Source organism: Mustelus asterias, chromosome 2 (genome assembly GCF_964213995.1).
Source record: "Mustelus asterias chromosome 2, sMusAst1.hap1.1, whole genome shotgun sequence".
Classification (NCBI taxonomy): Eukaryota; Metazoa; Chordata; class Chondrichthyes; order Carcharhiniformes; family Triakidae; genus Mustelus; species Mustelus asterias.
This window is the reverse complement of record NC_135802.1, coordinates 129,084,965-129,109,810: the sequence shown is the minus strand read 5'-3', so window position 1 is coordinate 129,109,810 and position 24,846 is coordinate 129,084,965. Positions and strand designations below refer to the sequence as shown.

The window sequence follows — 24,846 nt, the reverse complement described above, 5'->3', positions numbered from 1 at the left end:
ACATTTTCCTACCTCCCCTGGACCAATATCACACCACTGAATACCTATCATGCCATTGTTTCCAGGATCATCATCTCCTCTGGAAACCTTCCCTCCATGTCTTCCAACCTCAGTCTTCCCACTTGCATTTGCTATTTCTCAGGTGTCCTATGTCATACCAATGATTTCCAGTTCTCTGGCCTTAACCTCTTCACTATAGATGTCCAACCCCTCTACAGTTCCATTTCACACCAGGACGGTTTGAAGGCTTTCCATTTCTTCCTTGAGCAGCAGCCCAAACCACCACTACTCTCCTTAGCCTCACTGAACTTGTTCTCACTCAATTATTCTTTTGTGTCACTTCCTGCAAAGAAAAGGTGAGGCTATGGATACCTACATGGATCCTAGTTATGCCGGTCATTTGTGGGGTATGTAGAACATTCCTTGTTCAAGTGTTACTCAGGCCTCCTCCCATGAATCCTCTTCCATTACATCAATAACTCTATTGGTGCTGCTTCATGCTCTTGTCCGGATGTGGAAAAATGTATTCATTTTATACCAATAATAAAAACATTGGATAAGGATTAATGGATTTATGTTGTACGATTGAGCATGTCAAATGTTTTTATGACCACCTGGTCAGAAGTATACCATCAGTGTGGGTCTATTATAGGCAGTTTAAATAATTGGAGAATAGAGAAGTGGCACAGAAGCTAACTGATTACTGTGTGTTTCTTTTCACTAAGGAAGATACAGGAAATCTCCCAGATGTAGAGATCCAAGGGATTTAGGAGAATGAGTTGAAGGAAATTAATATAAGAAAGAAGGTTGCATTGGAAAAATTAATGGGACTGAAAGTTAAGTTCCCAGGACCTGATATTATGCATTCCAGAGTGTTGAAAGAAGTTGCTATAGAGATACTGAATGCATTGGTGATCATCTTCCAAAATTCTATAGCTCCTGGAATAGTTCCTGGAGATTGGAAGGTAGCAAACGTCACCCCACTATTTAAGGGAGGGAGAGAGAAAACAGGGACTGCACAACCATTAGCCTGACATCTGTAGTGGTGAAAATGCTAGAATCTATTATAAAGGATGTGATAAATGGACACTTGGGAAGTCGTGATCTGATTGGGCATAGTCAGCATGGATTTACAAACGTGAAATTATGTTTGAAGAACTTCGAGTTTTTTGAGGATGTTACTAACAAAAAACTGATAAATCAGAGTCGATGAAGATAGTATATTTGAATTTTCAGAAGGGTTTTGATAAAGTTCTCCCACAGGAGATTAACAAAATAACAGCACATGGGATAGGAGGCAATATACATTTTATTTATTATTGTCACATGTATTGGCAGACAATGAAAAGTATTGTTTCTTGTGCGCTATACAGACAAACATACTATCTATCCATAGCAGTGTGCCTCAGGGATTGGTGCTGGGTCCACTGTTATTTGTCATTTATATTAATGATTTGGATGAGAATTTAGGAGACATGGTTAGTAAGTTTGCAGATGACAGCAAGATCGGTGGCATAGTGGACAGTGAAGAAGGTTATCTAGGATTGCAACAGGATCTTGATCAATTGGGCTACTGGGCTGACAAATGGCAGATGGAGTTTAATTTCGATAAATGCGAAGTGATGCATTTTGGTAGATCAACCAGGGCAGGGCTTACTCAATTAATGGTAGGGTGTTGGGGAGAGTTGCAGAACAAAGAGATCGAGGAGTACAGATTCATAGCTCCTTGAAAGTGGAGTCACAGGTGGACAGGGTGCTGAAGGCGGCATTCGGCATGCTTTGTTTCATTGGTCAGAACATTGAATACAGGAGTTGGGACATCTTGAAGTTGTACAAGATATTGGTACAGTCACACTTGGAATACTGTATACAGTTCTGGTCACCCTATTATAGAAAGAATATTATTAAACTAGAAAGAGTGCAGAAAAGATTTACTAGAATGCTACCGGCACTTGATGGTTTGAGTTATAAGGAGAGGCTGGATAGACTGGGACCTTTTTCCTCTGGAGTGTAGGAGGCTTAGGGGTGATCTTAGTGGTCTATAAAATAATGAGGGGCATAGATCAGCTAGATAGTCAATATCTTCTCTCAAAGGTTGGGGAGTCTAAAACTTGAGGGCATAGGGTTAAGGTGAGAGGGAAGAGGTACAAAAGGGTCCAGAGGGGCAATTTTTTCCACACAGAGTGGGGAGTGTCTAGAACAAGCTGCCAGAGGTAAAGGCGGGTTTTTTAAAATGCGTTTAGACAGTTACATGGGTAAGATGGGTATAGAGGGATATGTGCCAACACGGGCAATTGGGACTAGCTTAGGGGTTAAAAAAAGGGGCAGCATGGACAAGTTGGGCTGAAGGACCTGTTTCCATGCTATAAACCTCTATGACTCAGAGTGCATAGGGAAGGAGGAAAGGAGAGGCTGCAGAATATAGTGTTACAGTCATAGCTAGGGTGTACAGAGAAAGATTAACTTAATATATGGTAGGTCCATTCAAAAGTCTGATGGCAGCAGAGAAGAAGCTATTCTGAGTCAGTTGGCATGTGATCTCAGACATTCATAACTTTTTCCTGATGGAAGAAGGTGGAAGAGATTATGACCAGGCTGCATGGGGTCCTTAATTATGCTGGCTGCTTTGCCGAGGCAGCAGGAAGTATAGACAGAGTCAATGGATGGTGGCTGGTTTACATGATGGACTGGGCTACATTCACAATTCTTTGCAGTTTCTTGCTGTCTTGGTCAGAGCAGGAGCCATACCAAACTGTGATATATTCAGAAAAGATGCTTTCTATGGTGCATCTGTAAAAAGTGGTGGGAGTCGTAGCAGACATGTTGAATTTCCTTAGCCTCCTGAGTAGTAATGTTGGTGGGTTTTCTTAACTACGGCATTAGCGTGGAGGGACCAGGACAAGTTGTTGGAGCTTGAAGCTCTCGACCATTTTCACTTCATTACCATCTACGTAGACAAGGGCATGTCCTCTATTATGCTTCCTGCAGTTGAAGACTATCTTTTTCATTTTACTGGGAAGGGAGTGCAATGAAGATTCACCAGACTTGTTCTGGCAATGGCGGAACTGTCTTATGGAGAGAGATTGGGCAACCTAGGCCTGTATTCTCTAGCATTTCAAAGAGTAACAGGTGATCTCATTGAAACGTACAAAATACTTAAAGGATTAGACAGGGTATATGCAGGGTTCCCTTGATTGAGGAGTCTGAAACCAGTGGCAAAATTTCAAAATGAGGGGTAAGCCACTTAGGACCGAGAGGAAGAGAAATTTCTTTACACAGAGGGTCGTGAATCTTTGGAATTTTCTACCTCAAATGGTTGCGGAATGGACTAATCCTGTTCCTAATTCAGTTTGATAAAGAATTATGAAACATTCTTAGTAGAGATGATATTGATCTATTACAATTAAATAACAAGTAAAACAGCTTTAATTTTCTCTGAAAAAAGCAGTTTCGTCAAAACTCTATTGAACATAGATCTACATCTTACTCTGAGTGCAGATCGGCTCAATTTCACAGTTCATTCCCACACGGCCTCCCTTCCATTTCTTATCATTATGTATTCAAAAAATCCTTTTTAGTTGTTTTTGGCTAATTAGGCACATGACCTCCAATAATTTTTCTCCAGTTCCTTGTACATTGCAAGTGATTTGTTTTTGACTCAAAACCAATTAATCAAAGAACTCACTAGTTTCTACAATGTTCACCAATGAACAGTCTGAATAAATCCTGTCATTAATGTGGACCTTTAAAAATATACAAATTATAGTTCAGTGGAGGAAACACACACATTTCACAACAGCTCAAAATATATGCTATTTTATAAGGATAGGTACATTTCAGCATTTAAAATCATATTATTCTTGTAGCGTCTAGTAATCTAAAAGCATTAGCATGAAGCTGAAAAAACATCTAGTCCAGTCACTGGTGCGGAGTGTGGTATTTAATGGATGCAAGAGTTGGACTCTGAAGAGAGAGAGGAGGATAACAGCTTTTCAAATGTGGTTATGTCAGAGGATGCTCAGAATTAGCGGGATGGACAGAAAGACAAAAGAGTAGGTTTGATCAAGAATACAAGTTCAGAAACCAAAAGAATTGCAAAGTAGAGTTAGAGAGAGAAAGATAGTCAAATACAGCTTTGGAAACAAAGACCCGAACAGCCATGGCAACAAATGAAGCAGAAATTGAGGGTAGAACAGAAAAGGGAGAAGAGAAATCTGATGGGTGGACAGCACTGAAATGTGCAGTGAGAAGGCTTGAAGAAAGCCATAGAAAAAGACAGACAATGCCAATGGTCCCACTAAGGCTATGGTGAAAATGAACAAATGATTACTCTTCTGCAAAAGTGGGCAAGGCCTGGATTCTTTAAGACTGCAAAGTCACACTGCTGTTAGATAAAATGCCAATTTATAGAGGTCAATTCAGGCTTCGTTATTCTGCATAAAAAAATCTTTGTTTCTTTATATTTATTTCTGAAATTTGAGTGCAACAGAAAGAAATCATGTGCAATTTTCTAAAATATAAAGCCAGCAGATCTTTTATGATCTTCATCATGGTTAGTCAGAAAATGTATCATTTTATACGATACTTTGCTGGATTTTGCTCACAGCAGCGAACAAACGGCACACACACACAATTGAGATTTTGCACTGCAACTTACAACATGTCGAAAGCCATTTTGACATGGGAAAGTGCTTTGTATGTCATCTTATCCCCTTCAAACTGAAGAATCATTAAAAAGCAACGCCAAGTTTGAACAAGGAAGTGCCAGTTAGACTATTATTTAATTCAAAGTCAAATCATGCACTGAGAATGAAATAGAGGGAGAAAAAGGGATCAAGACAAAAGAGATGATAAAAGATCAAAAGTAACAACATTTTATTTTAAAACTCCAGCAATGATTAAAATTCCATACAATGATTTATTGGTGAAACACTTTTTAAGTGCCCTGCAATGCATGTGTGTGCTGCCATTTCTTCAAAGAAATCAAGGAGGTTGGTCTGACAGGATCTTCCCCTTTTAAAAATGCTGAATGCTATTTGTTAGGTACAAATAATGTTCAAAATTGCTCTTTAAATCAATTAAATGATTTTACACATCTGAAAATGAAAAATCTGCGTCTGAATTGTTATCCTTTTTAAATAAAGCACATCAGTCTGATCTAATTTCCTGCTACCTCTGTATTGTCCAATGATTCTCATAGTAGTCAATGCATCACAAATCCTACCGCCACCACTTCCTTCAAAAGATCTCAGAGCACAAAGTTAAATACTACCTAATCCTAATGATTAATCGGATTTTACCTTTTCAGCTTTCTAGTTCTTCCATTTCATTGAAAACAAAATTGCCAATTTTACCTTGGTACTTATTTTTTGGTTTAGTTTGGTGAATTGACTAATTTCCAAAGTGCTCAGTTCATTGACTGCAAATATAGCTTGCAGAAGACCAGCAACCTGAACACTGCTTCACCCATGTAGCATATGGGAAGACAATGATGTCGTAGTGAGTCATTGGACTGGTAATCCAGAGACCAATACTCTGGGGACCAAGGTTTAAATCCCATCAATTTGAATTCAATAAAAATCTGGAATTAAAAGTCTATCAATGACAATGATTGTCGTAAAAACCCACCTTGTTCACTAATGTTTTTTTAGAGAGGGAAATCTGTGATTCTTTGTTGGTTTGGCCTACATGTGACTCAAGATTCACAACAATGTGGTTGACTCTTAAATGCCCTCTGAAATGGCCTAGCAAGACTGAAAATCACTAAGTCTCAAAGCAATGAAGCCAGACGGACCACCCAGCATCAAGCTAGGCATGGGTGGTTTGAGCAATGGCAAACTCAGCCCTGCTGACTCTGCAAAGTTCTCCTTACTAACATCCGGAGGTTTGTGCCAAAATTGGGAGAGCTGTCTAACAGACCAGTCAAGCATCAGCCTGACATAATGATACTCTCAGAATCATACCTTACAGATAATGTCTCAGACACACCATCAGTGGGTACATCCTGTCCCACCAGAAGTGGCGGCAGCACAATGGTACAGAGTTGGGAGGGGGTTTCTCTGGGAGTCTTCAACATTATCTCTGGACCCCACAGAATTTCATAGGATCAGGTCAAACATGGGCACGGCAATCTCCTGCTGATTACCACAAAGCATCCCTCTCCTCAACTGATAAATCAGTACTCCTCCATGATGAACATCAAGGGTGGATGCAGAATGTACTCTGGGTGGGGGATGTCCTGTGCCTTGGTAGCACCATAAAGGCCGAGTCCTAAAGAACATAGCTGTTAGACTGGGTTTGGGGAGGTGTTGAGGTGCCAACCTGGTGAAGCTACAACACAGGACCACTTGCACGCCAAACAGCATAAGCAGCAAAAAAAGAACAAAGTGGTTCCACCAACAATTAATCAGATCTAAGCTCTGTGACCCTCCAACATCCAGTCGTGAATTGTGGTAAACAATTGAACTAGCTGGAAGAGATTTCATAAATATGCCCATTCTCAATGATGGAGGAGCCCCGCACATTTTTGCAAAAGGTAAGGCTGCAGCATTCGCAACAATCTTCAGCCGAAAGTGCCAAATGGATGATCCATCTCAGCTTCCTCCAGAAATTCCAGCATGGCAAGGCCAGTCTTCAGCCAATTTGATTCATTCCATGTGCTATCAAAAAATGGCCAAAGACATTGGATACTGCAATGTCCAGTGGGCACTGACAATAATACTGACTACTTGTGCTCCAGAACTTGCTGCTCCCCTAGGCAAGCTGTTCCAGTCCAGCAATAACGCTGGCATCTACCCAGCAATGTGAAAAATTGCCCATGTGTATCCTGTATACAAAAAGTAGGACCAATCCAACCCGGCCAATTACCGTCTCATTAGTCTACTCTGGACCATTAGTAAAGTGATGGAAGGGGTCATCAACAATGCTATCAAGTGACACTTTCTTAGCTGTAACTTGCTCACTGATGCTCAGTTATTGTTACACGAAGGCTATTCAGCTCCTGACCTCATCAAAGCCTTAGTTCAAACACGGATAAAGGAGCTAAATTCCAGAGGTGAGGAGAGAGTGATTGCCCTTAATGTCAAGTAGCATTTGACAGTGTGACGTCAAGGAGCCCTAGCATAATGGGAGTCAATGGGAATCAGAGGAAAACCCTCCATTGGTTTCAGTCATACCTAGCAGAAAGTAAGGTGGCTGTGGTTGTTGGAAGTCAATCTTAACAGTACCAGGTCATTACAGAGTTCTTCAGGGTAGTATCCTAGGCCCAACCATCTTCAGCTGCTTCATCAATAACCTTCATTCCACCAGAAGGTCAGAGGTTGAGATGTTCGCTGATGATTGCACAATGTTCTGCACCTTCCTTCTCAGACAGCACCTTCCAAACCCACGACTATTACCATCTAGAAGGACAAGGGTAGCAGACACATGGGAACACCATCAGGTGGAAGTTCCTCTCCAATCCACTTACATCCTGACTTAGAAATATAATCACTATTCCTTCAGTCACTGGGTCAAAATCCTGGAACTTCCTCCCTAAAAGCTCCATAGGTGTACGTACACCACATGGACTTCAGCGGTTCAAAAAAGGAGCTCATAATCATCTTCTCAAGGGCAAATAAAGATGTGCAATAAATGTTGGCTTAGCCAGCAAAGTCCCATCCCCATAATTAATAAAAAGCCATTTGCGACTTCTCAAATTTGTCCAAATGCAGCAAGACCTGGACAATATCCAGGTTTAGGGTGACAAGTGGCAAGTAACATTCCCACCACAGAAGTGCCAGGCAATGACCATTCAATGCCATTACCACCCCAATTATCAACATCCTGGAGGTTACCATTGACCAGAAATTTAACTGGACTAGCCATATAAATATTGTGGCTACAAAAGCAGGTCAGATGCTAAGAATCCTGCAGCAAATAACACTCTCCTGACTCCCAAAGTCTGCCCACCATTTACAAGGCCCAAGTCAAGAGTGTGATGAAATACTCTCCACTTGCCTGGATGAGTGCAGCTCCAACAATACTCAAGAAACTTCACACTTGATTAGCATCCCATCCACAAATATTCACTCCCTCTACCACCAATGGACAGTGGCAGCAGTGTTCACCATCTACAAGGTGCTCTGCTGGAACTCATCCAAACCCATGACCACTACTATCTAGATTAGGACAAGGGCAGCAGTCACCACCATCTGGATGTTCCCGTCCAAGTCACTCACCGTCCTGACTCGGAAACATATTGCTGTTCCTTCACTGTCACTGGGTCAAAGTCCTGGAACAGCACTATAGATGCACTTACAATACATGAACTGCAGTGGTTGAAGATGGCAGTTCAAGGGCAATTAAGGATGGGTAATAAATTCTTGCCTAGCCAAGAGCACCCACATCCCATGAATGAAAAAGAAAAAGAAGCATTCGGTAATCAGCAAAATATTAGACAGTATAGTAATGAAATTGTTCTGTTGGCACTTCAGTTTCACGGTCAAGGCCATCATCGGGACTGCCAACTCAACACTCCCTTTTAGCTCATCTATTGTCTCATATATATGTTGAATATTCTGAACAGAATTATTTGGTGCATTTTCCAAACCACATTAACGAATTAGAATATTCACTGAATACAACAGTAAACAATGGAAAGTATATGAAATTTTCGTGCACTGCATTGTAGATTTTTCAACTTGGATCTCACTGAAACAATGTTGGCAATCAACTTCATTGCACTATGTCTAACTGAATTATGAAAACCACATACAATTTGCAAATGTCAGGCTAAGCTGTACAACTCCAGATAAGGTAATAGTGCAAAAGACCATTGCCAATGGTAGAAATTTCAACTAATGATTTAAGAGTATCATAAAAACATATTGACTTAACTATTTTTCATGGTGATAACATAATACATAGGCCTAGTGACAGGATTTATATGGTCTGGAAACCAAACTTTACTGGGCTCAATTAAATTAAAAATTACCATCCTTTGCACAGAAAATTATTTTAAACTCATTACCTGCAAAATCTCCACACTGACCAGCAATTCCAGTTAAATAGTCAGGACAAATATCAAATCTACTTAAAGACTCAATCAGTATACATTTATCTTTTTGTCACATTTTGCATAACAATCTACGTTTTTGAATCTCAGTACCACAGTTCCTCAAAATTGGCATCGACAGCAACAGTGCATTCTAAATGAATAGTACCTAGATCTCAAGTCTAATTGAGTAGTCGGGTCAGATTTATTCATTCAAAATTACAATTACAGGGCCTCACTTTGCAAAAACCTTTTACTCTGTAGTAATTAATACTCATAAAATGAATCTATCACCATAATTTATAAATGGATCAGTGACAACTCAAAATAATGTTACATATTTTCCAGGGAGGATAAAAGTTAGACAACTGACAACTATAAAATGACATCAGGAAAAGTGACAATTATAAAACCAATACTCAGTATCATGGTGTTCTAAAATTTCACATGGAAGATGTGAATTTCACACCAAGGTTAGCATCAAATGGCCAGTCACTTCAATTCCACGCGAATGTTGTAAGTTCTGCAGGAAGGGAAAGGGGTTCACTAAAATACAGGAACCTGCAGACACAGGTCAAAAGGGGTGTAGGGAGAGAGACTTAAAAAGCAAATATAACTGCAGGAGCAAAACATAACAGTAAGAATGTTCTTCCAGTGCTTTGACAGTTAGATCACAGGAAAAAAAGAATTAATGGATGCAAAAAGGCTACGGTCATGTAGTTTATCTTTTATCATTCTGATGATTTAGTGTTAAATTGATAATGAGCTTGTTGACTATTCAATCTTTATCAATCAGTCCTGAACATGACGCGAATAAAATAGCTCAATGGTGGAAAGCTTTGGAAATAGCAAATTCAGTCATCTGTTCCAACCAAGCATGTTACACTTACCATATACCATCACTAATTACTGTATCCAAAAATATTTTCTGTAAGAAATACAATTTTTAGCTGAATAAGTGTCTATGTGCTTCCTCCTTCACTCTATGAAACCAGTTCCACAGATTTGTCACTTGTGCACTACTGTTGGGGAGCACAAGAACTATAAAAGAATGCTAATGGACTGGAAACAAAGATTTGCACAAGAGAGTAAACATTCTCAATGCTCATTTCCTGCTAGCATTGAGAAGATGAGATATGCCTATGCCAGAGATAATTCAATCAAAAATAATGACTTTAATATGACGAGATGTCATAGGTTCAAGGTGAGGAGGGGGGGGAAGGTTTAACACGGACATCAGAAGGACGTATTTTACACAGAGGGTGGTGGGGGCCTGGAATGCGCTGCCGGGCAAGGCGGTGGAGGCAGACATACTGGGAACGTTTAAGACTTATCTCGATAGCCACATGAAGGGAGTGGAAATGGAGGGATACAAAAGAATGGTCTAGTTTGGACCAGGGAGCGGCGCGGGCTTGGAGGGCCGCAGGGCCTGTTCTTGTGCTGTATTGTTCTTGTGCTGTATTGTTCTTTGTGAGTTCTAACTAAACAGGATAAAAAGATTCAAAACTATTCAATACTTAAGAGTAGGTGGTATTTACTCCAGAGCTCTAACCAAAATTAGGAAGTAAATTTGAGACATTGACAAACAAGACAGTCATGGGACACTATTTCCAGTAGATTAGAAATACAAAGCTGTGCTTATAGTTGTTGAGGATAATCAGATCAACACTTAACTGCTGATCCATTAGTCTTATTTCAATTGCATAGAAAATAATGAAATCAATTATCAAGTAAATTTGATTATCCGTACAAGAATAAGTTAAATAGAACTCAACATGGATTCCAAAGTGTAATGTCCTGCCTGACCAACTTCTTTAAAATGACACCACAAGCCATATGGCATGTTGCACCTTGACAAAGTTCCATATGAAGAGCCATTCTTCAAACTCAAAGCTGTGGAGATTTCTTGGAATTATTAGGAAAAAATGGCTGAAAGGCAGACCACTTGAGCATTGCTGATAAAAAGGTATTGTCAAAGGTTTTTCATCTTGCACTCAGGACAGAGTCACAAGAATACCAAATTTCAAAGAGAACGACAATTTACACTGCATGCGAAAAGGGAACTAATTGAAATGCAGTCCCAACACTTGGCGGATTCTTTCAAACAGCAAAGCTTTCTAGGAGGTGCCACATCAAAGGTTACTGCAGAAAATAAAAGCTCAGTTTAGGGGTTATGCATTGGCATGGATTGAAGATTGGCTAGCTAACATAAAACAATTGGCATAAATGAATCTTTTTCTAGTTGGCAGGATGTGACAAATGGTGTGCCACAGGGCTCTGCGTTGGGGCCTCAACTTTTCACAATTTATATAAATTTGCAGTTGACATAAAGATAGGTAGGAAAGTAAATTGTGAAGAGGACACAAGATAACACCACCACCTGCATGTTCCCCTCCAAGCCACTCACCACCCTGACTTGGAAATATATCGTCGTTCCTTTGCAGTTGCTGGGTCAAAATCCTGGAATTCCCTCCCTAATGGCATTGTGGGTCAACCCACAGCACGTGGACTGCGGTGATTCAAGACAGCAGCTCACCACCACCTTCTCAAGGGCAACTAGGGACGGGCAATAAATGCTGGCCAGCCAGCGAGGCCCGTGTCCCACAAATGAAAAAAAAGGACATAGATAGGTTAAGTGTGTGCTCAGAAATCTGGCAAGTGGACTATCTGGGAAAATGTCCATTTTTGTAGGAAGAATAAAAAAAGCTTATTATCTAAATAGAACATAGAACAGTACAGCACAGAACAGGCCCTTCGGCCCACGATGTTGTGCCGAGCTTTATCTGAAACCAAGATCAAGCTATCCCACTCCCTATCATCCTGGTGTGCTCCATGTGCCTATCCAATAACCGCTTAAATGTTCCTAAAGTGTCTGACTCCACTATCACAGCAGGCAGTCCATTCCACACCCCAACCACTCTCTGCGTAAAGAATCTACCTCTGATATCCTTCCTGTATCTCCCACCACGAACCCTATAGTTATGCCCCCTTGTAATAGCTCCATCCACCCGAGGAAATAGTCTTTGAACGTTCACTCTATCTATCCCCTTCATCATTTTATAAACCTTTATTAAGTCTCCCCTCAGCCTCCTCCGCTCCAGAGAGAACAGCCCTAGCTCCCTCAACCTTTCCTCATAAGACCTACCCTCCAAACCAGGCAGCATCCTGGTAAATCTCCTCTGCACTCTTTCCAGCGCTTCCACATCCTTCTTATAGTGAGGTGACCAGAACTGCACACAATATTCCAAATGTGGTCTCATCAAGGTCCTGTACAGTTGCAGCATAACCCCACGGCTCTTAAACTCCAACCCCGTTAATAAAAGCTAACACACTATAGGCCTTCTTCACAGCTGGTGAGAGATTGCAGGACACTGAGATGTAGAGAGTGCCCCAGTACACAAGTCACAAAAGTCTACTATATAGGTACAGCTAGTGATTAGGAAAGCTAATAGAATGTTATTGCTTATTGTGACGACTATTGGTTACAAAAGTAGGGAGGTTATGCTTCAGCTGTAAAGGCTATGATTAGACTACATCTGAAACGTGTACAGTATTGGTCTTCTTATTTAAGGAAATATGTAAATGTGTTAGAAACAGTTCAGAGAAAGTTTCCTAGACTAACACCAGGAATGAATGGGCTAACTTAAGAGAAAAGGTTGCAGAGGTTAAGTTCGTAGCCATTAGAGCTTAGAAGAGTAAGGAGCAACTGAGAGATATTGACAGGGTGTTTTCCTCTTGTCCAGAATCAAGAACTAGGGGCCACTGTTTAAAAATAAGGGGTTGCTCACTTAAGACAGAGATGAGATTTTTTATGGATCTCTGCTTCCACTGATTTTGAGGAAGATAATCTTTGTATATTTTCAAGGCAGAGCTAGACAGATTCTTGATCAAGGGATGAAAGGTTATCTGGGGAGTAGGCAGGAATGTGGGGTTGAGGTTACCATTAGATCAGTCAAGATCTTATTGAATGACGATGCAAGCTCCAGGAGCCAAGTGGCCTATTCCTTCAACTAATTCATATGGAAGTCCCTTTGGCTGTTCGCAACAGGCTGTACTGTCCATACTCAATGAGCCTGTGCTTGCGAAAGATAGAATATAGTATCCTGAACATTAGATGTGATCCCACAATTGGACAGCACTTATTAAACAACCCTGACTGCGCTAAGAATTACACTAACAACCAATTTAAAATTGTCAGCCAGACTCTCAATGTGGCTCACTTACACATGCTAGAAGCTATATATATTCATACACAAGGTTCTGCTCTCTACAAATGCAAAGAATATGTTCAGCCATTGTGCTTTTGTCAATCAATCAAAAGCTTGAGAGGCAACTGTTCCATACTGCATGCTGTGCAGACATTGGTAGGTCTCATGAAGAAGTTCTGAATCCTGTATAGTTTAACAGTGGGAATCTGGAACTCACTGCCTGAAAGGGTGGTAGAGACAGGAACCCTCAACATTTAAGAAGTATTTAGATGGGTACTTGAAACGACATGGCACACAAGGCAATGGGCCAAGTGCTGGAAAATGGGATTAGAATAGATAGGTGCTTGATGACCAGCGTGGACAAGATGGGCCAAAGGGTCCCTTTCCAAGCTGTAAAACTCGACAACACTAAGGGCAAGATTTTCCGGCCACGCTCACCCCAAGGCCGGAAATCTGTGCCTGTGGTCAACAGACCTTTGCATGATGTATGATCCACCGAATTTTCTGTCCCGCCTGCTATGATTCCTGGGGCAGGCGGGATGGGAAAATTCCACCCCCCCACCCCCAATGCTTATTGGCTACTTGTAACTATAAACACAATTTAAGGCCTAAGCTAGGAACTGTCTCCATACTTGCCTCTCTGTCCAGCCACAAGATTGTCCTCCAGACTCAGGTCATGTAATCTCTTACATCAGACTGTGGGCAGTATTGTACCCAGTCCCACATTAACTCTTTTTATGCCAGACCCTTATACTGCAGCAGTGGTCTCCAACCTTTTTAAGCACAAGATCACTTTTAGCATCAAATTGCAGCACAAGATCTACTCTTTAAAAAATTGACTTTGCTAAAACAAAAATGTACTTATGCATAACACTCACCTACTTTTATTGTGACACCTGTGTTTGCACACTATTTGTGGGTGCTGTGAAGTCTGGGTTGTAGTCTGAGATGGCCAGTCCATCAGAGGAGACATAAATGTGACACTTGGATTTGATGATTTTCATCTGGGAAAAAGTCACCTCACAGAGGTACGTGGAACCAAAGTAGGCCTTCGCCTTGAGTGCACACAATGTCAGAAGAAAGTACTTCTCTCTGTTTACAAGTTCCCAAAGTCTTTGTCCCTTCACCTAGCTTTCAGCTCCATGTCATTCTGCACGGTGATTATTTCTATGTCAAGTCCACTGCTTTGTTCAAACACTTGAAGTTTTGTTGTCAGTTCTTCAAGTCCACTTGAAGAAAAGGATTCGTGACAAACAATGATTTGTTCCACCTTGTCTAACTCCTGAAATCATCTGTTGAATTTTCTTTTCTAATTTGTTCAGGTAGTCATAGAATTTGTTTGGATGGAACCCTTTCCGTTTGACCTGTTCTTGCTTGTATTTTCTGCAGATTTGTGAAGTGCGCAATAATATTGTTCTTTAACTGGAAAGACCACAGACCCAGTTTCAACCTGAACACATTCACTGGACTGCTCATGTGTGACAAGTCATAGAGATTTACAGCATGGAAACAGGTCCTTTGGCCCTGTTTTTACCATTAAGCTAGTCTCAATTGCCCGCGTTTGACCCATATCCCTCCATTTTTACCCATGTAACGGTCTAAATGCTTTTTAAAAGACAAAACGATACCCATCTGTACCTCTGGCAGCTTGTTCCAGACACTCAACATCCTCTGCATGAACAAATTGCCCCTCTGGACCCTTTTGTATCTCTCCCCTCTCCCCTTAAACCTATGCCCTCTAGTTTTAGACTCCCCTACCTTTGGGAAAAGATATTGACTATTTAACTGATCAATGCCCCTCATTATTTTATAGATCTCTATCAGATCACACCCCTAAGACCCCTATGCTCCAGGGAAGAAAGTCCCAGTCTATCCAGCCTCTTTTTATAACTCAAACCATCAAGTACCGGTAGCATCCTGGCAAATCTTTTCTGCACCCTTTCTAGTTTAATAATATCCTTTCTATAATAGGGTGACCAGAACTGTACACAGTATTCCAACTGTGGCCTTACCAATGTCTTGTACAACTTCAACAAGACGCCCCAATTCCTGTATTCAATGTTCTGACCAATGAAACCAAGCATGCCAAATGCCTTCTTCATCACTCTGTCCACCTGTGACTCCACTTTCAAGGAGCTATGAACCTGTACCCCTAGATCTCTTTGTTCTGTAACTCTCCCCAACACCCTACCATTAACTGAGTAATCCTGCCCTGGTTCAATCTACCAAAAGGAATCACCTCGCATTTATCTAAATTAAACTCCATCTGCCATTTGTCAGCCCACTGGCCTAATTGATCAAGATCCCATTGCAATCCCAGATAACCTTCTGCACTGTCCACGATGCCACCAATCTTGGTGTCATCTGCAAACTTACTAACAATGCCCTCTATATTCTCATCCAAGTCATTAATATCAATGATAAATAACAGTGGCCCCAGCACCAATCCCTGAGGCACACCACTGGTCACAGGTCTCCAGTTTGAAAAACAACCTTCTACAACAACCCACTGACTTCTGTCATCAAGTGAATTTTGTATCCAATTGGCTACCTCACCCTGGATCCCATGAGATTTAACCTTGTGCAACAACCTACCATGCCGTACCTTGTCAAAGGCCTTGCTAAAGTGCATGTAGACAAGGTCAATTGCACTGCCCTCATCTACCTTCTTGGTTATCCCTTAAAACTCAAATTCGTGAGACATGATTTTCCACTCTCAAAACCATGCTGACTGTCCCTAATTAGTCCTTGCCTCTCTAAATGCCTGTAGATCCTGTCTCTCAGAATACCTTCTAACAACTTACCCACTACAGACTTTAGGCTCACTGGCCTGTAGTTCCCAGGCTTTTCTGTGCAGCCCTTCTTAAACAAAGGCACAACATTTGCCACCCTCCAATCTTCAGGCACCTATGGTGCCTGAAATATCTCTGCTAGGGGACCCACAATTTCCTCCCTAGCCTCCCACGACGTCCTGGGATACACTTCATCAGGTACCAGGGATTTATCTACCTTGATGCGCTTTAAGACTTCCAGCACCACCTCCTCTGTAATATGTACACTACTCAAGACTTCACTATTTATTTCCCAAAGTTCTCTAACATCCATACTGATGAGAAACACTCATTTAGGATCTTACCCATCTCATGTGGATCCGCACATAAATAACCTCGTTGATCCTTAAGAGGCCTTATTCTCGCCCTAGTTGTTCTTTTGCCCTTTATGTATTTGTAGAAGCTCTTTGGATCGTCCTATGCCTTATCTGCCAAAGCAATCATGTGTCCCCTTTTTGCCCTCCTTAAGAGATTTTTCTTAATTCTACTCCTACACCCTCTATACTCTTCAAGGGATTCACTTGATCCCAACTGCCTATGCATGTCATATGCCTCCTCCTCTTTCTTGACCAAGGCTTCAATATCCCAAGTCATCCAGGGTTCCCTACTTGTACCAGCCTTGCCCTTCACACCAAAAGGAATGTGCTTACCCTGAACCCTGGTTAACACACTTTTGAAAACCTCCCATTTACTAGCCATTCCTTTGCCTGCCAACAGACTTCTCCAATCAACTTTTGAAAGTTCCTGTCTAATATCATCAAAATTGGCCTTGTCCCAATTTAGAATTTTAACTTTTGGTCCAGACCTATCTTTCTCCATGGCTATCTTAAAACTAATGGAATTATGGTCATTGGTCCCAAAGTGATCCCTTACTAACACTTCTGTCACAAGAGGTCAAGTTTTGCCCCCTCTCTAGTCAGGCCATCCACATACTGAATTAGAAATTCCTCCTGAATACACTCAACAAATTTCTCTCCAAGTCCCTTATACTATGGCTGTCCCAGTTAACGTTGGGAAAGTTAAAGGCCCCTCCTATTACCACCATACTTTTCTTGGAGCTATCTGTAATCTCCTTACATATTTACTTCTCAATTTCCCACTGACTATTTGGGGAGCTGTATATAGTACAGTCCTATTAAATAAGAAGGGGGAGGTCATTTTTTCAGTTCTATCCATATAGACTTAGTGGGCGAACCCTCAGAAATATCCCCTCTCAGTACTGCCGTGATGTTTTCCCTAATCAAAAAAGCAACACCTCCTCTTCTCTTGCTTCCTGTTCTATCCTTTCTTTAGCATCTGTACCCTGGAACATTGAGCTGTCAGTCCCTGTCCCTCCCCTGCAATTCATGGTTCAACTCATTCAATTTTGCACTTAAGTCTGTAAGAAATGCCAAGTCTAGCAACTATGCATTATCTGACAGCTCGCTGTACACCTCTTTTCTTGATTTAAGATAGGTGACAATTTCAGGGAGCAGATCTAAAAAATCTCTGGAGGACTTTTCCTCTACTTAATTACCCTCGCACTGCATGGAGGATTTGCTCACTGTAGGTGGCATCAAGCTCACCAAGGAATGATTTGAAGGAGTGATGTTGCAGAGCTCTGGCACAAATTGAGTTGACGGTCTTGACAGCAACTGTCATTACAAGAAAAGTCAATAACCTTGCTCGCTAGTGCTTGTTGGTAGATAACACAATGGTAACTGACAAAGATGGGGAATTCAGGATCATTGCTACCCAGCATTGACAGTGCACCATCAGATGTGACTGAAACAAGCAATCGGAACGTTCTTCTCAGTCACATACCTTTTCAATTTGCTGTAGCCATCCTTACCTCTGGTCCTCTGAGTGGCAAAAGAGGAGGAGGTTCTCCTTTGTTGCATCTTTGAATGCCATGCAAATGAAAGCAATCAGTTGGACCACATCCATCATGTCTGTTGACTCATTACACTGCAGTGAGAAACATTCACAGCCTGATGAGTCTTGGTGTATTTGCTGAAGCACATCCTCGGACAACAATTCCACACTTCTGGCTACTGCTAAAGTACCAAGCGGCATGCTCTTGATGGCGGTCATAATTTCATCTTTGTTTTAAAATCATTGAAGAAGGTGTTGGCAGCAACTACCATAGCCTCCTGAAGTTATGCTTTGCCAGCAGATGGCTAATACGAAAAGATGCTTTTTTGCTAGCCTTGCCTTTAGCCACAGGTTTTGAAAACTTGCAACATTCCCTTTAACTCCTCAACTTTCTTTGTCCGAATGGTGCTGTTTAAAAAGAATTTTTCTTGAAATTTTGCATGCACTTATCTTGTGATGCTGTTCCAAATTACTTCTTTTACTCAAGGATATACTGATGACAAATGCCGTTGACATTCATAAAAAGAAATTCACTTTCCTATTCCAGCTGGAAATGGTAGGTTTTTTTCCTTTTTGGAGGACCCTGACTCCTTGCTCATCATTTTGTCTTCACTCAGCTTGGTCCACCTTTTGGCACCTGCGATTCTGCAGTCAATGAATGGATGCGCTCATTATCACAAGAAGCCTGAGTTCCGCGCATTTTGGTGCAGTCCAACAGTCAATAAACTGATTCACTTGTCATCACAAGAAGCCTGAGATTCGCGCATTTCAGCAGCCAATGATAATCATCTTTGAGACTCCAGGATCGATCAGTCAATCGCGATCAACTATTTGGAAACCATTGTACTACAGGAAACAAACCTCTCGGGATTGCAACAAAGTTCACGAGGACTATTAATTTACATGGAGCCCCACTGACGGCAAACCTGCAGTTTAAAACTGTAGGAATTTAAGTTTGATCATGGGTTGAGCTGCTGTGGCAGATACGATGCTGCACTAAAATGAATACCAGAATTAATTTAGTTATTAAAAATTGCATGGATTAGCGAGTTAAAAACATCTCAACTGCACTTCAAAAATGTTCACCTTTTCTTGTGCAGTCCATTGTCTCCAAGAAAGTGTATGACTGAAATCTATGAATAAATTTCAGATGTACCCGGTTATTCAACGTGTGTCAAAATGCTATAAGAAGCAAAGCCTAGCAATCAAAAGATCGATAGTTAGACAATGAGTTGCTGGTAGACCAATATTAGATACGGTGTTCTAATTAAGAGACAGGAAAATTAGAAGTTGGCATGTATACTTTGGAGTAGATAGACATTTGAGAAGTTGGTAGATAACTCTGCTTGGAATGACAAATTTCAAATACGGCAACAGTATCTGACTTTTAAAACATAAAATATTAATTTTAGAAATGATATGAGACAGATTGTTGCATACTCGGTCTAGTAGTCTTTTTTAGACTACTTACGTACTTTAACATAATCAATCATGGTTCATGCTCATGATTTCTATGTAGTGACTCAAAAAAATGATGTTTGGACATCAGGTGAAAACACAAACAGCTATGATGCATTATCACAAATAATCTGACAACTCTTGCCTGGACTGACACTGAGGTGTAATTCTAGAAAAGACGATCCAGGACTGCTGACAGAGATGCAGCACGGAAATGGGTTTTTCTAACACCCTTGCAATTATTGGAAGAGGGGGGAGGGAGAGGGACAGGAACAGAGGGGTAGGTAGGGAGGGAGGGAGAGAGGTCGGGGGGGGGGGGGGGGGGGGAGGTGAAGAAAGGGAAGCTGTCCCTTTCTTTTTCCCATGCTGTCCCCCCCCCCCCCCCCCCCCCCCCCACTCCCTTTTTTGGTTTAATACCAGCAGGAGCCACAGAAATTGAAAAATCATGGTCAGATCCTCCACTATTACCTCCATTGCTTCTATTAACAGCCTGAGATTGACTTCATTGGAGCTTGATGATTGAATCCATTTTCAAACATGTTCAGCTGTTTAATATTTCCTCCCATGTTCCTCCACTCCAATATTTCACATACTTCTTCCTCATTTGTGCAGACAAATGCAAAGTATTTAACCATAACCACATCTTCTACCTCCACTTGCATTTTACCTTAGTGTTGCCTAATCAAGCTTGCTCTTTCCTAATTTATTACCTTGCTCTTTATGTATTTATCAAACAATTTTAGGTTTTCCTTGATTTTACTTGCCAATATTATTTCATGGCATCGCTTTGAAACATAGAAACATAGAAACCCTGCAGTGCAGAAACAGCCATTCGAACCATCGCGTCTGCACCGACCAGGCCCTACTCCCACATCCCTTCACATTTACCTGCTAATCCCTCTAACCTACGCGTCTCAGGACACTAAGGGGCAATTTTAGTATGGCCAATCAACCTAACCCGCACATCTTTGGACTTTGCTTCCCTAATTTTTTTTAAACTTCACTCCTGCACATTCTATTTGCTTAAGTCTTCTGCAGTACTGCATTCTGTCTCTGACATGAGCTTCCTTTTATTGTCTTATCCAACCATGTACGTTCCCTGATACCCAGAGGACTCTAAATTTGGGAATTTCAACTTTTTTCTTTGCTGTATTGAGCATTACAAAAAATCTGTATGGTCCTTTTGCTTATGGCACAAGCAAGCAAGCAGAAAATTCCTTACTAATAAAATTGCACAGTCATATAAATTTATGCTGTGGATTATGCCATGGATTTTACAACATTCAACTTCAAAGAAATTTAGCTAACCTTACCTGCTTAGTAACTCAGCTCCTGCAGTAAACTTTGGCAAGCCATCTGTGCTGCTGTGAAAACAAATTAGAAATGTTGGGATATTTCAAAGAGAAACAAAATGATCACAACTGGTTTATTACTGTAAAGTTTCAAATTTTTGAAGAAATAGGCTGGGATTCTCCCAGCCCATTGCGCTGGTGGGGGACACCAGATGACGTGTAGCGAGGTTTGCGACCGAGGTGCTTTTTCAGCTCCACACTGAAACCCAGAAGTGGGTGGGGGGTGCACACAGAGATCAGAGCTGGCCATTGAGTGGGGGAAGACACATAGGGGCTGGCCCGGAGAGGTCCGGAAGGCCAGCGATCGGGGGTTAGGGGGATTGGAAGGCCAGCGATCAGGAATCACTGTGATCTCCACTCTGACAGATTGGGGCATGCGCAGTGGCCCACTCAGCACTAGGCTGCCGGCCTCTTGGGCAGGAATAGGCTCCGCCTCCTGCTTTGCAGAGTGAATCACGCTGAGGGACTCTGCAATGTTCAAGTGTGTCAGAGATTCACTCTAGTAAGTATGCTAATAATAAAGGCAGGGAAAACTCCTGGATTATCAAAAACAAAAGTTCACACAGGTTTGTAAATCCAACAACTAGATACCTGAAATCAGCCCTCATGGCCTCTCCATGCTCATCCAATCCATGAAAACTCACTTCATGTTCACTTGACCACAGTCTCACTGAATTGATCACTCAACATTGATTTCCGGCTTCCATGCTAGCTAACTTGGTAGATGGGTCTCCGCTTTAGATATTGTGCAACTTCCTTTCAAGACTGCCATCAACTTCCTCAACCTCACTCAAAAAAATGCAACATCCACAAATGCAATGTCAGCTAAAAGTGGGACCAAGAAGGGAAATTGGATGATCGGCACTTTAGTGGGGATAGGATCCAGGGAATCTCATGGATGAAGTGAGCTCAGAGAGAACATGAGCGAAGACAGAAGAAAACTCAGGGAAAGGTGCGTGTTTAGTGCTATAGGGTGGGGAAAATCCCAGGGCAGTGGCTTGGTGGACATGGAGAAGGGAAAGAAGCAGCAGTCAGATTATACGTTAAAAGAAAAGAGTTGAACACTAAAAGTCAATGCCGCTGCAGCAAACCATTTATAATATGAGTTTGGGAAATTTTTGTTACCAGCCCATAAAAAAACAGAACAAATTTCTATACAATCCAATACTGAATCCCTTCATATTCTTCCAGCTATGCTATAACAAATTGAACAGGTCAAACAATTGCCATCCTTCCATTGTAGGAAAATGACTGAACGGAGTTCCACATAACCATTGTTATGTGGATCTGCTGCTACAATCACATAACAGGCATTCCAATATTTACAATACATTAAAGCTCTTAGGAATTTGTTTCTATTTTGTTTTGCAAACTTTGGAATGATGCCATAAAATGTCTGTTACTAATCTTTTTTTTCTGGAAATCTTCCACAACTTGCAGAAATGTGTGAAATGATTATAAATGTAGCTGATTAAATGCCTTGTGTTCAATGTCAAAATAATTTTCCACAGCACAAAAAAGGTCAGAGTATTCGAAGTATTAGAATTTTCTCACGTAGATAAAATGACATCTTACAGCCGCTGCCAAATATTAGTGTTATTGACTGCTTTCAAATTCAAAAAAAGCTAGTTACTGTATATCAAAAAGTTGTTGAGAGAAGACATGATTACCTTGGCTTCTTAATTTTTACTTCTTTAGATTTGTCACTCAATGTCTTTAAACTGAAATTAAAGACAAGCAAACATTTAATATATAATAGATGCAGATAACTGTACAACAAATGTTAAAACAGTACCAGAAGCAAATTTGATTCATGTCTCAGGCTTGCAGTTATTTTTCTCTTTCATTATGTACTTGCAATTCTTTACGAAAATAACAGTTATAAGGGAAACGAGCAAACATTTAGAAATTCCCAATGGTATGTAAATACTATTTGGAGGTCAAACAAGTGACTGCACAAGTATTGCACTGTCTCCTTTCAAAGGTTTCAGCGTAATGGACCCATGGGACTGTCAATATTCACTTTAGATCAGCCACAAAACAAAAGTTCGAACACCACTGACTTGTACCATACTTTGAGCCAGTGATATTTGCAACCTGATATACTGTTTCCATGGTCATTTGTGGAAATATTGCCAAATTGCTACCTTCTAACAGTTTGCTCAATTACCAAGTTCTCACAGGATTTTTTAAAAATTCATTTCCTTCATAGGGTATAAACATTGTTCGAACATAGGAATTAGGAGCAGAAGTAGGCAAATTCAGCCCTTTGAGCCTGCTCCACCACTCATTCAGATCATGACTGATCTTTCCCTGGTCTCAGATTCACCCCCCCCCCCCATCCCCTTATTCCTTTCTTATTAGAAATATATCCATCTCCTTCTTAAAACCATTCAACGGTTCAGACTCCACCGTGCTATGGGGGAGCGAGTTCCACAAATTCACCACCCTCTGCGAGTAGTTCCTCTTCATCTCAGTTTTAAATCTACTGCCTCTCAACCATAACTGTGACCTCCTGTTCTAGATTGCCCCATAAGAGGAAATATTTTGTCTACATTAATTTATCAATCCCTTTTAAAATTTTATATACGTCGATAAGTTTTGATCCGACGTGGGTATCTTGATCTATGCTGTTAACAGCTCATATACCTTAATAAACTAGTTTTCTGCACTGATGGAAAGATGAAACTTGCAGTAAATTTACCCACGCAACTTCTTAGCTCGTCATAGGGAAGTTTCTACCCAGCAGGAAATCAATCGTGTCATGCAGCTCACAAACCTTCAGCAATCAACAGAGGAACAGTGTGAGCAACTGTCCGAAGAATTAAGTTTCCTAGCAGCTTTTGGAGTTTCACTCGCTGAGTAGCTAAAGCTTGTGCCAACAGCTCTGCCCTCACATGATTATCACACGATTTAACTCAAGATTCACAAAACACACAGGAAGTGTAAGCTCGGAAACTCAGGTTCATAAATATTTTACTTTTAATGTGCACAGACTCTTCCCAGGCATATTTCTGTAATTGTACTGAAAACCATGTAGTTTTTTTATGATGAAACTGAAACTTGTAATAAACTTACAGAAAGTAGGTGAATTTCGCAATTACACCGATACCTTTATCTATAGATTAGTCATAGCGACTGGTTGTCACCAATAAATCTGACGATTTTATTTAAATTCTATGTTTAAAAAGTCAGTAGAAATGTGACTGAACCCGGTGCCTCCCTCATTGCGAAGGAGAGTCCCCCAGCCCGAGGCCCGGCTTTCTATCGGAAACAACCCGGCCTCTGTGCCGCATCCTTTCCTACCCGCTGCTGAGGTCCTGCTGCGCACTCAGCAGCCGCTCTTTGAAATTCTCAAACATCTTTCCGGCTCCTAACGCTGCCCGAGTGCGGGTCTGGGCCGTCGTAAACAAGCCATCCTGGACCAGCAACACCTGACTGACAGCTCCCGCCTCCGGCTCCCGATAGGGGCGGGGCGAGTCTCCTGCTCGCGGTGGGGGAGGGGCGGGGCGGGGCTCCGGATCGCGTGGGGGGGCGGGGCGGGGCTCCGGCTTGCGTGGGGGGGGAGGGGCGGGACACCGGCTCGCGGTCCGGGGAGGGGCGGGACTCCGGCTGGAGGGGCGGGACTCCGGCTGGCGTGGTGGGAGAGGGGCGGGACCCCAGCTCGCGGTGGGGGAGGGGCAGGTCTCTCGCTCGCGCGGCTGGAGGGGCGGGACCCCGGCTCGCGTGGGGGGGAGGGGCGGGACTCCGGCTCGCGGTGGGAGAGGGGCGGGACTCCGGCTCGCGGTGGGGGAGGGGCGGGTCTCCAGCTCGCGCGGCTGGAGGGGCGGGACTCCGGCTCGCGTGGGGGGGAGGGGCGGGACTCCGGCTCGCGGTCCGGGGAGGGGCGGGACTCCGGCTTGGGGAGGGGCGGGACTCCGGCTGGCGTGGTGGGAGAGGGGCGGGACTCCGGCTCGCGGTGAGGGAGGGGCGGGACACTGGCTCGCGGTGGGGGAGGGGCAGGTCTCTGGCTTCTAGTGGTAGGAGCGTGCGGGGGAAGGGGCGTGTCAGCTGTACACACACTTCCCGCTCCGCACTGGGACCCGTCTCCTGGCGACCCACTGGACTGG

At 42.1% G+C, this 24,846-nt stretch overlaps 1 protein-coding gene across 2 annotated transcripts in view; it reads right to left on the bottom strand.

Moving 5' to 3' along the window:
* dtnbp1a (dystrobrevin binding protein 1a) overlaps positions 1-24,216 on the bottom strand; it is a 226,876-nt gene extending 202,660 nt beyond the window's left edge. For both annotated transcript variants that reach the window (XR_013500785.1, XM_078241444.1), the window contains exons 1-3: positions 24,044-24,216; positions 22,408-22,458; positions 20,699-20,749 (exon numbers count right to left, since the gene is read on the bottom strand). Coding sequence is in view for 1 of the 2 variants with exons in the window: in XM_078241444.1 (XP_078097570.1) it covers positions 20,699-20,749; positions 22,408-22,458; positions 24,044-24,099 (158 nt within the window). In the remaining variant the exon portion in view is untranslated. The remainder of the gene's footprint in view (positions 1-20,698; positions 20,750-22,407; positions 22,459-24,043) is intronic.
* Between the last annotated feature and the right edge of the window lie 630 nt (positions 24,217-24,846).